The sequence below is a fragment of the Octopus sinensis genome, unplaced genomic scaffold, assembly GCF_006345805.1.
Source record: "Octopus sinensis unplaced genomic scaffold, ASM634580v1 Contig17544, whole genome shotgun sequence".
Lineage (NCBI taxonomy): Eukaryota > Metazoa > Mollusca > Cephalopoda > Octopoda > Octopodidae > Octopus > Octopus sinensis.
Genome location: NW_021835147.1, coordinates 1 through 18,125, shown reverse-complemented (window position 1 = coordinate 18,125; position 18,125 = coordinate 1). Strand labels below are relative to the sequence as shown.

General features: G+C 38.6%; 1 protein-coding gene across 1 annotated transcript; it reads left to right on the top strand.

The window, feature by feature from the left end:
• The first annotated feature begins 509 nt into the window (after positions 1 to 509).
• On the top strand, positions 510 to 11,017 carry LOC115231141 (major facilitator superfamily domain-containing protein 6-like). Its single transcript, XM_029801224.2, has 2 exons — positions 510 to 1,412; positions 9,432 to 11,017. Exons 1-2 carry the CDS (start codon positions 1,331 to 1,333, stop codon positions 11,015 to 11,017), a joined length of 1,668 nt encoding a protein of 555 aa, XP_029657084.2. The 5' UTR covers positions 510 to 1,330.
• Positions 11,018 to 18,125: the final 7,108 nt, after the last annotated feature.

Genomic DNA, 18,125 nt, shown 5'->3' with positions numbered 1-18,125 from the left:
GATGAGAATAATTTTATTTTTTATGAATTCTTACATAATTGTTATATATTTGTTATTGTTGGTGTTGAGTAACAGATTGAACAAATGTAACGAGGAGATAATTAAGGAACTTGTTTCATTGTATAAATTGCTTGAATTTATCTTTTTTTTTTTATATTTGATATTTCTTTTCTTCCTCCTCCTCCTCCTATCTCTCTTATCCATGCATTTTTTTTCTCTCTTACATCTGTTACATTTTTTATCTCTCTCTTTCTCTCTTTCATTTCAGGTCCTGCCTTTCTTTTCATACACATCATGTATTGATAAACCCGAACAGACAATAACCTTTTCCATAGTGAACAACCACTGCTCAACATATACCCCCATCCCACCCTTAACCCACCCTCCTCCCCACTACCAACCAACCAACTACCTTATCCAAACCCCTCCCTAACTACTTCTCTTCCACCACCACCACCACCACCACCACCACCCTACCACCACCACCACAACCACCCCATCACCCCACCACCACCACCACTTCCAATACAAATTTCTTGCAGAATTTCAAAGTTTGAATTTTTTGGTGGGGTTGTGTTTTTCTTTCTCAATTCACATTTTCTCCTGCCCACCCACCCACCAACCCATTTCCACCCCATTCTCCACTTTTATTCTCAGTGGTAGTACTGCTATAGTAAGGGTGGCAGTAAGAGTGGTAGTTTGTAAGCATCGATTATCAGAGTTCGTTGTTGTTGTTGTTGTTGAAACGGATATTTTGGAGAATTTGGTAAGGTTAGATGAAAAGAGAAGCAGTTTGTTGCCATGGCACTGACACTGGACATAGGTAGCAGCACTGTATGAGCTGATCAGCTTGTTGTTGTCCATTCATTTTCACCTGTAAAACACCTCCATTGTAACTATCTTCATTTCACCCCCACTCACACCATCACTAGTTTCCCCAATCAAAACTTTCCAACTTCCTCCTATCCATATACACACACACACACGCATATACTCATAAATACATAGATATACACACACACATATATATACAGATGCACACACATAAATATCTATATATACACTCGTAAATATTTATATATACACACATATACACACACACGTATATATATACACATATACATATACCAATATATGTATGCATGTATATATATATATATATATATACACATGCACATTTTCATCTCAAACCTCAATGTAGTAACTACCATTGTACCCTCCTCTAACCCTTACTACCTTCCCCACCTTTACAAACCTTTCAACACCAAACCCCTAACCCTTAACACCCACCACTTTCCCCACTCTAATTCATAGCCTCATCGTGGTGACAATGGTCAGGAAACAAGAATGCCAGATCACCATCAACAAAATTCTACTACCCATCAAGATTTTCTACTTCTTTTTCTATTCAGGTAAGATTTTTCAGTTTTCTTCTTTAGAAGTTATGGTACGTAGTGTGTGTTTGTTTGTGGGGGGGGGGGTGATAGGTAATGATTCTGAAATGTTGATGGAGGCACGTGGCTTTGTGGTTAGGGTGTCAGCATTATGATCATAAGATTGTGGTTTTGATTCCTGGACCGGGCGACGCTTTGTGTTCCTGAGCAAATAACTTCATTTCACATTGCTCCAGTCCACTGGGAAACATAAGGCAGTAAACTGGCAGAATCGTTAGCATGCTGGGCGAAATGCTTAGCGGTATTTTGTCTGCCGTTACGTTCTGAGTTTAAATTCCGCCAAGGTCGACTTTGCTTTTCATCCTTTCGGGGTCGATTAAATAAGAACCAGTTATGCACTGGGGTCTATATAATCGACTGAATCCATCTGTCTGTCCTTGTTTGTCCCCTCTGTGTTTAGCCCCTCGTGGTTAGTAAAGAAATAAGTATTTCATCTGCCGTTATGTTCTGAGTTCAAATTCCGCCGAGGTCGACTTTGCCTTTCATCCTTTTGAGGTCGATAAATTAAGTACCAGTTACGCACTGGGGTTGATATAATCGACTTAATCCATTTGTCTGTCCTTGTTTGTCCCCTCTGTGTTTAGCCCCTTGTGGGTAGCAAAGAAATAGATTCTGAGATGATGATGTCGATATATCGCCTTTCTTTCCTTTGTAATGTCCGCTGAGGAATTGATCTCCACAATATTACCAATGGAACGATCAACAAACAAAGCGCCTGCTTCGTCCTTCAATAATCTACATTTTTTCCATCTGCTTTATGTCTACCTATCTACCCTACTTATTTATCTACCCTACCAATTTATCTACCCTACCAATCTGTCTATCCTGCTAATCTGTCTATCCTGCTAATCTATCTATCCTGCTTATATGTCCACCCAGCTTATCTATCTACCCTTCTTACCCATCCATCCTTCTATCTATCTATTTGTTTATCTTATCTATCTATCCACCTTGCTTATCTATCTATCTATCTATCTATCTATCTATCTATCTTCTCTATCTATCTATCTATCTATCTTCTCTATCTATCTATCTATCTATCTATCTTCTCTATCTATCTATCTTCTCTATCTATCTATCTTCTCTATCTATCTATGTATCTATCTTAATTATCTATCTATCTATATATATATATATATATATATGTCTTATCTGTCTTATCTATCTATCTTTCCATCTTGCTTATCTATCCACCCTGCTTATCTATCCACCCTGCTTATCTATCCACTCTGCTTATCTATCCGCCTTGCTTATCTATCCACCCTGCTGATCTGTCTATCTTTTGAGTTAAGTATCAAGTTAGCTACCTAGGTATCTATCTTTCACTCTATCTATCAAGTTATTTCTATATCAATACATTCATCTATCTATCTATCTGTTATCTTATTTTGCAGTGCCTTTCTGTGTATCTATCTATCTATTTATATCTGCCTGATTGTCTGCCTGTCTAGTTGTCTATGTGTCTAGCAATCTATCTATCCAAATCTCTGTCAGTTTTAACTCTGTCTTTGTGTCTATCTAGTTATCATTCAATGTATATATATATATCTTGTTATCTAACCATAATAAATAACATTAGGGTAATAAGAATTATATAAATTATTATTACCAGTAGCCTAGCATAAAAAAAGAATTAGTCAATAGACTATATATTATTCTCATAGAAATATTGTGTACATTAAAACACATCAAGAGGCTTCCAAATAGGAAAGTCTTGTGCTAGAAAGAGCAGTAGAAAACTCAAACCACTAATTGGGGATATACATCAAGAGGCTTCCAAATAGGAAAGTCTTGTGCTAGAAAGAGCAGTAGAAAACTCAAACCACTAATTGGGGATATACATCAAGAGGCTTCCAAATAGGAAAGCCTTGTGCTAGAAAGAGCAGTAGAAAACTCAAACCACTAATGAAGGATATACACCAAGAGGCTTCCAAATAGGAATGACTTGTGCTAGAAAGAGCAGTAGAAAACTCAAACCACTAATTGGGGATATACACCAAGAGGCTTCCAAATAGGAAAGACTTGTGCTAGAAAGAGCAGTAGAAAACTCAAACCACTAATGAAGGATATACACCAAGAGGCTTCCAAATAGGAATGACTTGTGCTAGAAAGAGCAGTAGAAAACTCAAACCACTAATTGGGGATATACCCAAGAGGCTTCCAATAGGAAAGACTTGTGCTAGAAAGAGCAGTAGAAAACTCAAACCACTAATGAAGGATATACACCAAGAGGCTTCCAAATAGGAATGACTTGTGCTAGAAAGAGCAGTAGAAAACTCAAACCACTAATTGGGGATATACCCAAGAGGCTTCCAAATAGGAATGACTTGTGCTAGAAAGAGCAGTAGAAAACTCAAACCACTAATTGGGGATATACACCAAGAGGCTTCCAAATAGGAAAGACTTGTGCTAGAAAGAGCAGTAGAAAACTCAAACCACTAATGAAGGATATACACCAAGAGGCTTCCAAATAGGAATGACTTGTGCTAGAAAGAGCAGTAGAAAACTCAAACCACTAATTGGGGATATACACCAAGAGGCTTCCAAATAGGAAAGACTTGTGCTAGAAAGAGCAGTAGAAAACTCAAACCACTAATTGGGGATATACATCAAGAGGCTTCCAAATAGGAAAGACTTGTGCTAGAAAGAGCAGTAGAAAACTCAAACCACTAATTAGGGATATACACCAAGAGGCTTCCAAATAGGAAAGACTTGTGCTAGAAAGAGCAGTAGAAAACTCAAACCACTAATTGGGGATATACATCAAGAGGCTTCCAAATAGGAAAGCCTTGTGCTAGAAAGAGCAGTAGAAAACTCAAACCACTAATTGGGGATGTACATCAAGAGGCTTCCAAATAGGAATGACTTGTGCTAGAAAGAGCAGTAGAAAACTCAAACCACTAATTAAGGATAAATTATCCCTAATTAGTGGTTTGAGTTTTCTACTGCTCTTTCTAGCACAAGGCTTTCCTATTTGGAAACCTCTTGGTGTATATCCCTAATTAGTGGGTTGAGTTTTCTACTGCTCTTTCTAACACAAGGCTTTCCTATTTGGAAGCCTCTTGATGTGTTTTAATGTACACAATATTTCTATCTTGTTATCTATGTAGTTGTCTGCCTAGCTATCTTTCTGTTTATTTATATTTCTAGCTACCTGTATTTATGTCATCCTGTTACCTACCTACCTGTCAAGGTGTCTAGCTGTGTATCTTGTCTATGTACGTAGTTGTCTGTCTAGTTAATTGTCTATTTGTCTGTATATCTAGTTGAATATCTTTGCTCTCATGTGTTTATTTCCTCCCTGCCTGAGGTTACCGTGGTCTTTTCTGTAGGCTTTTCTTTTCACGGATGAACCTAATCTTGTTTGATACTTTGAAAAAGACATTATTTTTTTTCTGTGATACACGATCCCTTTTGATCGCTTTTTTTTTTCCGATCCTTTTTTGATCAAAATTTTACATTTGTTTCCTATTTTTTTTCTTTTTTCCTTTTCCATCTTCAAAAAGAAAACCTTTACATTTATATATGTCCCCTCTGTGTCCAGCCCTGCATGGCCAATAAAGAAAGTTATCTATCTATCCTTCTATCTATCTTTCTATGTTGTTGTATATATGTGTTTCTCTTGTTATCTGTCTGTCTATTAAACTAGTTATCCAGTTAGTTGTCTATACATCTACCTAACTATCCATTTACCCATCTAGAAATCTGTTTATCTCCCTGCTTACCTTTCTATCTAGTTGTTTATCTGTATCGGTGCAGGAGTGGCTGTGTGGTAAGCAGCTTGCTTACCAACCACATGGTTGGTAAGCAAGCTACTTACCACACAGCCACTCCTGCGCCTGCAGAATTTTGAAAAGAATATAAATGTACCACAAGTGGAAAAAAATTGTGGAACACTAATCTATCTATATATTTTGTAGCATATTAAACTATCAAGTCATAGATATAATCTACTTAATTAGCTTGTAACCAATTTGTCTGTCTCGCTCCCTCTATCTAGCTAACTATTCATAAGTCTATCAAGTGGTTTAGCTATCTAATTTATCTATCTAACTATCTCTGTGCCAAGCTATCTGCCTATATACTTGTCTATCTCTCTGCCTATCAAGATTTGAATCGATCTATCTATTCATCAAGTTGCCTATTTGTCTATCTAATTATCTGTCTATTTCTGTAACTATGTATACAGGGTGTGGCAGAAGTAATACCCTTTTGTATCTGAGTTTTCTAGTTTCTCATTGAGTTACAGTTTTATTTTCTAAAACTGCAATTTTTTTTTTCATTAGTTTATTATTCCTTTCGGATCTTTTCGGTTTGAACGGCAGTTTTTTAAAATAATTTCCATGTAACTAAACACTTTTAAACTTCGTATACTGGTAGAATATGTTTATAAAACATTTTTTTCTATTGGCTTTATTGAGAAAATTCTATAGTTTGTAAGATATTTGTTGATTTTTTTCTTCAATTTTTGCAATTTCAACCAATCAATGACGTCTATTGAGGTAAAAACATTCTGTGCCGTATGAATATGTCCCTCGTTTAAGAAACAGATTGGGTTTATTTACATTTCTGAAGAAAAAAATATACCCTTCCCCCTAACTCTAACTAACCCTAACCCTAAAACAGATTGAAATGCAATAAATTGATACTAGGGTCATAATTATGGGTGACAATTTCATATGACACCGCTAGAAAAAACTCCCATTCAAACCAAAAAGATCCTTCCTTTCTTTAGGTAATGCAATAAATTTGTGTTCAATAAAAAATTACTTGATAAATATTTGGTGGAATCGCAATGACCCAGTGGTTAGGGCAGCAGAGTTGCAGTTGGATGTTTGCGATTTCGATTCCCAGACCGGGTGTTGTGTGTGTTTATTGAGCGAAAACACCTAAAAGCTCCACAAGGCTCCGGCAGGGGGTAGTGGCGACCCCTGTTGTACTCTTTCACCCCAACTTTCTCTCACTCTCTCTTCCTGTTTCTTGAGTAATGCTGCGATGGACTGGCGTCCCGTCCAGCTGGGGGGAACACATACACCACAGAAACCAGGAAACCAGGCCATGAACCTGGCTAGGCTTGAAAAGCGTGCATAAATAAATAAAATAATAATAAACATTTATATACTATAAAAGTTATTAAATGCAAGAAGGGCCTTACTTCTTCCACACCCAGTATATCTCTTTACAATTAATTCTCTCTCTCTCTCTCTCTCTCTCTCTCTGCATAACTATTTCACTATCTGTCTGTCTATCTAATAGTCTTCATCTATATCATGCTATGCATGTATCTGTCTTGCTGTTGAGCTCTGTATCTATATTTCTATCTAGTTATTTACTTACACTTCTAGTTATCTATCTATTTAACCATCACTTTTTATCTATCACTCTGTTTATCTGTCTAGTGATTAGTGATGTATCTAAGATATGATTTCTTTATCTATCTATCTATTTATTCATCTCTCTTTCTCTCTCTCTCTCTCTCTCTCTCTCTCTATATATATATTATATATATATATGTGTGTGTGTGTGTGTGTGTGTGTGTATGTGTATGTATATATATATATATATATATATATACATATCTTAATCTATCTATCTATCTTTCTATCTATCTATCTTTCTACTTATCGATTTATCTATCTATCTATCTACCTACCTACCTATCTACCTACCTATCTATCTATCTATCTATCTATCTATCTATCTATCTATCTATCTATCTATCTATCTATCTATCTATCTATCTATCTATCTATCTGTCTATGTATCTTTCTGTCTGTTTATTTATTTATCTTACTTTCTATCTGTTTCTGTGTATATATATTTATCTATCTCTTTATCTATCTAGTTTTTCATTGCCTATCTATCTATCTATCTATCTATCTATCTATCTATCTATCTATCTATCTATCTATCTTTCTCATTTTATATCAGTCATTTCGCATATCAGTTTGGCTGCCATGCATTCATATCTATGTGTGTGTATTTGTGTTTCTCTATATAACCATAGTGCATACATTATGCTCCATGTGTGTGTGTGTGTCTATGACTGTTTGTTGTTTTCCTTTATCAAAATAAAGAAATATGCCTTCAGCTGGGAAACCAAAGAAATGACTCAAGAAACATTGACAACAACTGAGAAGGAGAAACATTCCTGGACTTTTCCAGATGTTTTGATTACATTTATTGATTGAGTTTACAAGAACTTATAATTCCAGGTGCCACCACTCTTGGTGGTGGTGGTGGTGGTGGTGGTGGTTACCTGACAGGTTTGTTAAGAGATTTGCCAACAGGTGCTTCAAGCTGATTCCTCCTCCTACCAGTACTACTGATGAAGATGATTATAACAACAATCCTTTCTACTACAGGCACAAGGCCTGCAATTTGGGGAGTGGAGGGATAGTTGATTAGATCGACCCCAGTACTCAACTGGTACTTATTTCATCGACCCTGAAAGGATGAAAGGCAAAGTCGACCTCTGCAGAATTTGAACACAGAACGTAAAAACAGACGAAATACCTATTTCTTTACTACCCACAAGGGGCTAAACACAGAGAGGACAAACAAGGACAGACAGATGGATTAAGTCGATTATATCGACCCCAATGCATAACTGGTACTTAATTTATCGATTCCGAAAGGATGAAAGGCAAAGTCGACCTTGGCAGAATTTGAACTCAGAATGTAGTGGCAGACCAGATACTGCTAAGCATTTTCCCTGGCATGCTAATGATTCTGTCAGCTCACTGCCTTATATGATGGTAATAATAATAATAATAATAATCCTATCTACTGAAGGCCTAAAGCCTGAATTTTAGGGGAGGAACCTAGTCGATTACATCAACTCCAGTGTTTCACTGGTACTTAATTTATTGACTCCGAAAGGATGAAAAGCAAAGTCAACCTCAGCGGAATTTGAACTTTGAACATAAAGACCAATTACTGCTAAGTGTTTTGCCTAACATGCTGACAATTCTGCCAGTTCTACAGCCTTATAGAATAAAAATAATAATAATATTTTCTACTCTAGACGCAAGGCCTGAAATTTTGGAGGGAAGGGCCAATCGATTAGATCGACCACAGTGCGCAACTGGTACTTACTTTATCGACCCCGAAAGGATGAAAGGCAAAGTCGACCTCGGCCGAATTTGAACTCAGAATGTCAAGACAGACAAAATACCACTGTTTACTCCAGTAGAAATGAATTGCAACATCACTGGCACCAAGCTGTATCAGCTTTTGCCTTTCCTTTGGATAACATTGGTGGTGTGGCAAGCAGTTGCTGGTATGCATGGGCAACTACCAGCCTTCTGTAAACAACCTTGCCTGGATTTGTACCTTGCAGCGAAACTAAGTGCAATTTCATGGTCATTCAAGTTTGAAGGGGTCCATAATCTGCACCACTACATCTCACAGTATGTACTATATTGTCTCTATCTATAGGTGTACCATTGTCTCTGCCTGTAGCTGTAACACTGTTTTTGCCTATAGCTGTAATGCTGTCTCTAACTATTGCTGTATGACTGTCTCTGCCTATAGTTTTAGCTAAACACACACCTATCCACCTAATTTTATTTCCTTTGGATAACAGTCAGTCGCCATGATAGATCGTTAGCCACTACACACATTTTTTTCTCTCCTTGTTTCCTTCTGTGTTCCTTTCTGTAGAAGAGCGTAGGCTCGAAACGTAAAAGACTTTTTCTATTCCTGAGCGTTATACTAATACATCTGTTTGTTTTGTACACCACCTGTCTTCGTCTTTTGTTTTTTTTTTCGTAAACTCTCCCTAATTCTATTTTATTATGGTATTGTAGCAGAGCTTGGTGCAGTCTTTCGACTTGCCAGTTCCTGTCAAACCGTCCTACCCATGCCAACATGGAAAAATGGATGTTAGATGGTGGTGATGGTGATTGTTGCTGTTGTTGTTGTTAAAATTTTGTTTGTTTTCACTATTTTATTTTTTTATTGTTGCCGTTGCAGCCATTGGATTTCTCTTACCATTCATTCCGCTTTATATGAAAAAGTTGGGATTATCTGCTCAAGAATCAGGAATCATCACCGGATCTATGTTACTCTTTGGAATAGTTGCAGAACCCATTGTCAGTTTTCTTGCAGACCGATTCCAAAAACATAAATTGTTACTACTTTTGTTCACATTCTTATCAGGTATTGTGTACATGTGTCTTCTTCTGGTGCCACCAAAGAACCTACCATACAAAGCAGTCATTAAAACCAATGTCCATTGTAATACACAAGATTCTTATATTCGGGATTGTATTTCATCCGAAGTAAACACATCTAAAAAACTCCATCAACCTCTTCATAATTCTGTGGTCAACTGTCCAGTTACATTTTATGATTATGCCCTATTTGCCAAAACTAACAACCTAACTGACCTCAACTGCGAGGCGTCTTGTCTATTTGCTGTTCCTGGTGCTTATACATCCCGTGTTTGTTTTACTACAGACGTGCGACCATTTGGGGAACGCAGCTGTTTTGATATTTGGGTAAGTTCTAGTAAAGAGACGTATCTTCACTTTACCATATTGAATACTACAGTGACTTTGAAAAGTGAGATACATTTGGAGAGAATTCCTTTGCCTCACCTTATTTGCAAAGACTACAATTTGAAGAATTTGATCCATCATGGTAAACCATATTGGCAAATGCTTTGCGATGAAGAAACAGTCCTCAACTGTAAATTCCAGTGCACGCGCCAAGATAAAAACGGTTGTGAACAACGCAATGACTTGTATGGCGCTACATTTGGTATATTTCTTGTAATTCAGATCAGTTGTGCTTTGCTATTCCTGCCATCAGTAAGCCTTATAGATTCCATAGCTAGCAGTCAGCTAAGTGAACCGATCCCTTCACTTGGACATCAACGTATATGGGGTACTTTGGGTTTTGGTCTGTGTGCACTGACCTCAGCAGGTTTAATGGAATTACTAAAAGACTATCATAACAAACCTGTCGATTACCATCTTTCATTTTACCTTTTTCTCACTTTCACCACACTCTCTGCTCTCATTGGTTCAAAACTTGACACACCTGACACACTCAAGTCTTCACAAAACTCTCAAAAACTCAGGATTACATTAAGGAACTGTGAAATTCTTCATTTTCTCTTCATTATTATATGTCTTGGTATTTTCGATGGATCTATTTCTACATTTCTTCTCTGGTACCTAAAAGACCTCAACAGTTCACCGCTGGTGTTTGGATTCTGCTTACTATTCAATGCTTTGTGTGAGATTATCATACTGTTGGTATCAAACAGGATTATCAAACTCATTGGACATATACCCAGCTTGTTATTATCTCTGGCAGCTTATTGTATCCGATTCCTTGGGTATTCTTTCATCTCAAAAGGCTGGTTAGTACTACTCTTTGAACCATTCCATGGATTAAGTTATGGACTCATGCTTGTGTCGTTATCAGGATATTCAAATATATTATTGACGACCAATGGACTTACATTTATTAAAGGACTTTACTTTGGTTTAGGTAAGTTGCCCTTTAGATTATTTTATATTTACATTGTTATCCTTAGTGATACCAATTAAATTCACACTTGATTTGTTTGCCAGTTAAATTCATGCATTCTTTATTTAGTCTTTGCTTTAGTATTATTATTAATTATTTTTATGGAACTATTTTTAGTATTATTATTAATTAATTATTTTTGTTGAAATTGTAGTTGTGATACCAGTGCTGGTGGCACATAAAAGAACCATCCGAACATGGCCGTTGCCAGCGCCACCTCAACTGGCCTCTGTGCTGGTGGCACGTAAAAAGTACCCACTACACTCTCGGAGTTGTTGGCATTAGGAAGGGTATCCATCTGTAGAAACACTCCCAGATCAGACTGGGCCTGGTGCAGCCTTCTGGCTGCCCAGACCCCGGTCAAACCGTCCAACCCATGCTAGCATGGAAAGCGGACATTAAACGATGATGATGATAATGATGATTTTTACTTGATTTGTCTTTTGTCACTCATTGTGACCTCTTCAATGGGGGACAGGTAGTTGCTGAAGAGGTCACAGAATAATGAGTGGCAAAAGAACTTTGACAGACGAATAAACTGAAAATCATAATAATGAAACAAAAGTGAAGATTAAATAATTTGTGCAAGTGTTTAATAGGCAAAATATGACCATCAGTCGTGTCTATCATGTATGAAAAGTCTGGCTGCATCCGAAAAAATATATATTATGAAACAAAAATAAACACAAAATTTATTACACGAATCTGTTACCATCATGACAGTCAACTATTTGACGCCGAACACGAGTTTGATGTTGAATACATCCACGAATTTTCCGCTCAGATAGCTCTTCCCAAGACTGCAAGACGGATTCATGCAATTCATGCCTCGTTGTAGGGTTTTTCAGTTCAACTTTATTGGCGAGCCATCTAAAGTTAATAATGATTCTGCTAATTCCACATGTGTTGAATAGAACTCACTGAATAAATCTTAATTAACTGTGTTGTCAATTGTATGCACCTGACATATGCTAACGTGTATGCAGCCAGACTTTTCACACACAGGATATATAATAATAATGAAATTATTGTATACAGTGCTCAGGTGCACCACAACTTGTCAGAAAGTGCGTACAAAGCATATGCAATAATGTACAAATGTCTGGGAAGTGAACAGTGTGTGAGTCAGATACATGCTTGCGTGTTTATGGAGGGGAGAAAATCAGGTGTAGTTTTGACGAATCTCAGGAAGCATGGAAGTGTTGAAGGATGCAGTGCTCCGACAACTAACAACTGATGCCGGCAGTTTGTTCCATATTTCAGCAACACTTTGCGTGAAAAAATGTTTCCGAAAGTCATGGGAGCTGTGCTGTTTTCTGACTTAGTAAACATGTCCATGTGTGTTAGACAGGTGGAGTTTGAAAAGGTGCTCAGAGTTATTGTTTGTAACGTACTTTCTTTAGATTCATGTAATACATGTAAATAAGTGTGTATGTGTGTGTGTTCATGTATTTTCTTTTATTCTTTCACACATTTCTGTCATTTGACTACAGCCATGCTGGAGCACTACCTTAAAAGGTTTTAGTCGAAGAAATCGACCCCAGGACTTATTCTTTGTAAGCCTACTACTTATTCTATCAGTCTCTTTTGCTGAGCTGCTAAGTTATGGGGCATAAACACACCAGCATCAGTTGCAAAGCAATGGTTGGGGGACAAAGGCACACACAAAAATATATGCAAACACACACACACACACACACACACACACACACACACACACACACACACACACACACACATATATATAATGGGCTTCTTTCAGTTTCTGTTTACCAAATCCACTCACAAATCTTTGGTTGGCACTAAGGCTATAGTAGAAGACACTTGCAAAAGGTGCCATGCAGTGGGACTGAACTTGGAACCATGTGATTGGGAAGCAAGCTTCTTACCACACAGCCACACCTGCACTTAGATTTTCACCCTTTTAAGTACGGGCATGGCTTTAGGAACAGATTTGTCCGTGTGATTAAGGAGCTGGCTTCCAAACCAGTGTGGTCTCCTGCTTTAACCCTCCCCCACTGTATAGTACCATGGACAAGTGTCTTGTACAGCTCCAGACTGACCAAAGCCTCATGAGTGGATGTGGTAGATGGAAAATGGAAGAAGCTCATCATATATCATCTCGAAAGAGTCCAGAAGCTGGCTACCCGCATGGTTCTTGGTCTCAAGCATTTGTCTTATGAAGAAAGGCTGAAGACGCTTGACCTTTATTCTCTAGAAAAACGACGACGCTGTGGTGATCTCATTCTTGCTCACAACATCATAAGTGGAACGTGTAACCTCTCCAAAGAGCTGTTCTTCACTCCTGCTCCAGAGCGTCGGCTGCGGGGTCACTCCGAAAAGCTGTATCTGTGACTATTTCATCTCAATCGAAGGAGAGGGGCTTTCTCCGTCTGGGTTGCGGATCCGTGGAATAAGCTGCCAGACGCGATAGTGAAGATGCCGACGACCGCTCGGTTCAAAGTCTCTCTTGACCAGAAATGGCCTGAACTCTTTGCATGAACACCCTCCCTGTACATAACTCCATGTCCCCCTATATGGCCTTGCTTTTTGCTTTTTGAGCCAAAAAATTAACTTAACTTAACTTATATATATATAGATGTGTGTGTGTGTGTGAAAGTATGTGGCTTAGTTGTTTGGGTATTCAGCTCCCGATTATAAGGTCATGAGTTCAATTCCTGGCAGCATGGTGTGTCCTTGAGCAAGACACTTTATTCCATGTTGCTCCAATCCATTCAGCTACCAAAAATGTGTAGCGCCTGTTTTTCAAAGGGCCAGCCTTGTCACATACAGTTGGACTGAATCTCCCTGAGAACTACATTAAGGATATGCATGCCTGTGGAGTACTCAGCCACTTACATGCTTATTTTATGAGCAGGCTATTCAGTTGATCAGATCAACTGGGACCCTCATCATCATAACAGAGTGTGCCACAGACAATGTGTGCCAGTTTTTACATTATGGGCGTGTGTATATATATGTGTGTGTCTGTCTGTGTGTACCATTGTCTTGCTATTGCATGGTGGTTGTAAATGAGCTTCACTGTCATACAAGCGAGGTTGTTCATTTTGCAGCCTTCTGTGAAAAATCACGTCTAGCTATAGGAAAATAATACCATACTTGAAACAGAAACCGGTTGGGTTTAACATCAGGAAGGGCATCTGGCCATAGAAAATCTGCCTCAACAAATTCCATCTGCAAGCATTCAAAAGTAGACATTAAATGATGATGATGATTTAAGCATACAAGAACAGATTATGATGAAATGTATTTTTAATATAATGTATACGTGCATTGTTTTCTCTTGCAATTAATTCCGAAAATAACAAAGAGGTTCATTATCATCATCATCATCATTTAACGTCCGCTTTCCATGCTAGCATGGGTTGGACGATTTGACTGAGATTTGGCGAACCAGACTCCAATTTGATCTGGCAGAGTTTCTACAGCTTGATGCCCTCCCTAACACCAACCACTCTGAGAGTGTAGTGGGTGCTTTTACATGCCACCAGCATGAGGGCCAGTTTGGTGGTACTGGCAATGGCCACTCCCAAATGGTGCTTTTTACATGCCACCTGCACAGGAGCCAGTCCAGTGGCACTGGCGACGACCTCGCTTGAATGTTTCATGTGCCACCAGCACAAGTGCTAGTAAAGCGACACGGTAACGATCACGCGTGAATGGTGTGCTTAACGTGCCATCAGCACGAAGGCCAGCTTGTTGCTCTGGACATTATCATAAAATAACTTTGTTGTTATTAAGCTGTTGTTAAGAACATGAATTAACATGAAATTTTAATAAGTTTTATTCTAGATAATTACTTTAAAACAGAAAGCCAAAGTCAGTCTTGAGCAAGTGATATCCAAAGAGTTTATTAAATACTCAACAGTAGTAGTGGTGGTGGTAATAACAATAATAATAATAAAACAATAATAATAAAAAACCTGTTTTTGTTTTAATAAATTACAGAAACAAGTGTATATAACTTTTGATTTACCCTTGTATTTAGTGCTCTTTATTCCCCCCCCCCCAGTGAATAGCTCACCCACTGTTCCCCCAGGTAAACTGTCAAAACCTTGTTGGTGAGCAACATTTTCCTTCTTATCAGCAGATTAATCTGGAATTAACGAAGCTTGGTGTAATATAATTATCTCTTCTTTAAAACTGCACATACATACACCTTGGGTACCACACACACAGAGAAACATACACACACACATAAACACACACATACACACATGCATGTACAAATCCAGATGTATGTGTACATGTATGTAAATATGTGTATGTGTGTGTATAGCTTCAAAAATGTCATCACATAAATGGGAAGCTATTCTGTGATTTTAGCTTTTCTAAATAACTGTTTATCAATGCATATATGTGTATGCCAATATCAGTAATCAGTACGTGTTTGTATACACGCACACACACACACATATATATAACGGGAAGGTTTACAAAATTAAACAAAAGACGAAGGCAGGTGGAGTACAAACAAACAAATGTATTAGTATGGCGCTCAGGTATAGAAATAGAACAAGTCTTTTACGTTTCGAGCCTACGCTCTTCGACAGAAAGATACACAGAAAAAAACAAGGAGAGAAAAAAATGCATATAGGAGCTAACGGTCTATCATGATATATATATATATATATATATACACTCACACGAACATATATGTGCATGTGTGTGTCATTATTCAGTTTTATTTCAAAATTTCTTGCCAATAGAAAAAGAGCTGGTTTCTAACCTAGATCCAAGTATAAGAATCAAAGAATATGCTAAAGTAAACAATACATACACACAGGGCATACATACATACATACATACACACACACACACATACATATACATACACACACACATACATATGTCCACACATACATACATACATACACACACATACATAAACACACATATACATACATACACACACACACACACACATTCACATATACATATTTGATTGTTCGTTTCTCTCTTTTTATATTTTTTGTTGACCATAATTATTCACACCAATATGTAATTCCTGACGAAGAATCTAATTTCTATTTCAAGAAAAGTTTTTTTGGTTTTTGTCTTAGACTCCAAAACAATTTGAAAAATATATATTCATTTTGTACCAACTTGGATTTGAATTAAAGATCGTCTATATCATCATCATCATCATTTAATGTCTGCTTTCCATGCTAGCATGGGTTGGAGGAATGACTGGGGGCTGGCGAACCAGATAGCTGCACCAGGCTCCAATCTTGATCTGGCAGAGTTTCTACAGCTGGATGCCCTTCCTAATGCCAACCACTCCGAGAGTGTAGTGGGTGCTTTTACGTGCCACCGGCTCGGGGCCAGTCGGGTGGTACTGGCAATGACCTCGCTCGAATCTTTTTACACGTGCCACCAGCACAACAAGTGCCAGTAAAGCAATGCTGGTAATGATCACACTCGAATTGTGTCTTTTACGTGCCACTGGCAAGGAGACCAGATAGCCACTCTGGCAACGATCATGCTCAGATGGTGCTTTTAATATCCTACTAGCACGGGGCTCGAGTGCCAGTAAGGCAACGCTGGTAACGATCACGCTCGAATGGTGTCTTTTACGTGCCACTGGCAAGGAGGCCAGATAGCCGCTCTGGCAACGATCATGCTCGGATGGTGCTTTTAATACCCTGCTAGCACAGGGCTCGAGTGCCAGTAAGGCAACGCTGGTAACGATCACGCTCGAATGGTGCCTTTTATGTGCCACTGGCAAGGAGGCCAGATAGCCGCTCTGGCAACGATCATGCTCGGATGGTGCTTTTAATACCCTACTAGCACAAGGCTCGAGTGCCAGTAAGGCAACACTGGTAACGATCACGCTCAAATGGTGCCTTTTATGCGCCACTGGCAAGGAGGCCAGATAGCCGCTCTGGCAACGATCATGCTCGGATGGTGCTTTTAATACCCTACTAGCACAAGGCTCGAGTGCCAGTAAGGCAACACTGGTAATGATCACGCTCGAATGGTACCTTTTAAGGCATATTTTCCTTTCCTTACACTTTATTTATTGATTTTTCAAATTCTGAGTATCTAATTATATATATTCTTTTCCTGGATTGTACTGGTGGACTTGGATGTTTGACACCTCTTTGAAAGATTTCAATCCTCACCTCTGTTATATATATATATATATGCGCTGCCTTACTGGTACTTGTGCTGGTAGCATGTGAAAAAACATTCAAGCGAGGTCATTGCCAGTGCCGCTGAACTGACTCCTGTGCAGGTGGCACATAAAAAGCACCATTTAAGCATAGCCGTTGCCAGTACCGCCTGACTGGCCATCGTGCCGGTGGCACGTAAAAGCACCCACTACACTCTCGGAGTGGTTGGCATTAGGAAGGGCATCCAGCTGTAGAAACTCTGCCAGGTCAAGATTGGAGTCTGGTGCAGCCATCTTGTTTGCCAGACTTCAGTCAAATCATCAAAAACTATGATGTCTAAGGTTATCTTAAGGGTTGTGCTGTTAAAGGTGCATGGCTCAGTGGTTAGAGCACCAGGCTCACAATCACGAGTTAGTGAGTTCGATTCCTGGACTAGGCTGGGTTGTGTTCTTGAGCAAGACACTTTATTTCACATCACTTCAGTGAGTTGTGACACCACTGGCACCAAACTGTATCAGCCTTTGCCTTTCCCTTGGATAACATCAGTGGCATGGAAAGGCAAGGCTGGTATGCATGGGAGACTGCTGGTCCTCCATAAACAACCTTGTCCAGACATGTGTCTTGGAGGGGAACTTTCTATGTGCAATCCCATAGTCATTCTTTGCCTATGTTGTTAAAGGATGTGATGCTGTCATCATCTCGTTACAGACTAATGTTGTTGTCATGGATTTTGTATCTTATGAAGTCTAATATATATCGGTATGAGACATACTGGTACAGCCATTATGGTACCACTTTTTTTGGCATCGCTGATTCAATTTTAAACTTATTTGACATCAGACATGTTAATGTTTCCCGCTCTGTCTTCCTTGCGCTTCTTTCTCTCTCTCTCTCTCTCTCTCTCTCTCTCTGTATATATATTTCTGCTCACAAGCATGTGTGTGTTTACTGCTAACAGCAAAAAGTACTGTTGCCAAAACAGGCTGAATGC

What these genes read in the sequence shown, in the direction of transcription:
- LOC115231141 (XM_029801224.2), top strand. Translation starts at nt 1,331, where the DNA reads ATGGTCAGGAAACAAGAATGCCAGATCACCATCAACAAAATTCTACTA. An exon ending in CTACTTCTTTTTCTATTCAG is followed by an intron (nt 1,413 to 9,431) that starts GTAAGATTTTTC and finishes TTGCCGTTGCAG; the next exon opens with CCATTGGATTTCTCTTACCA.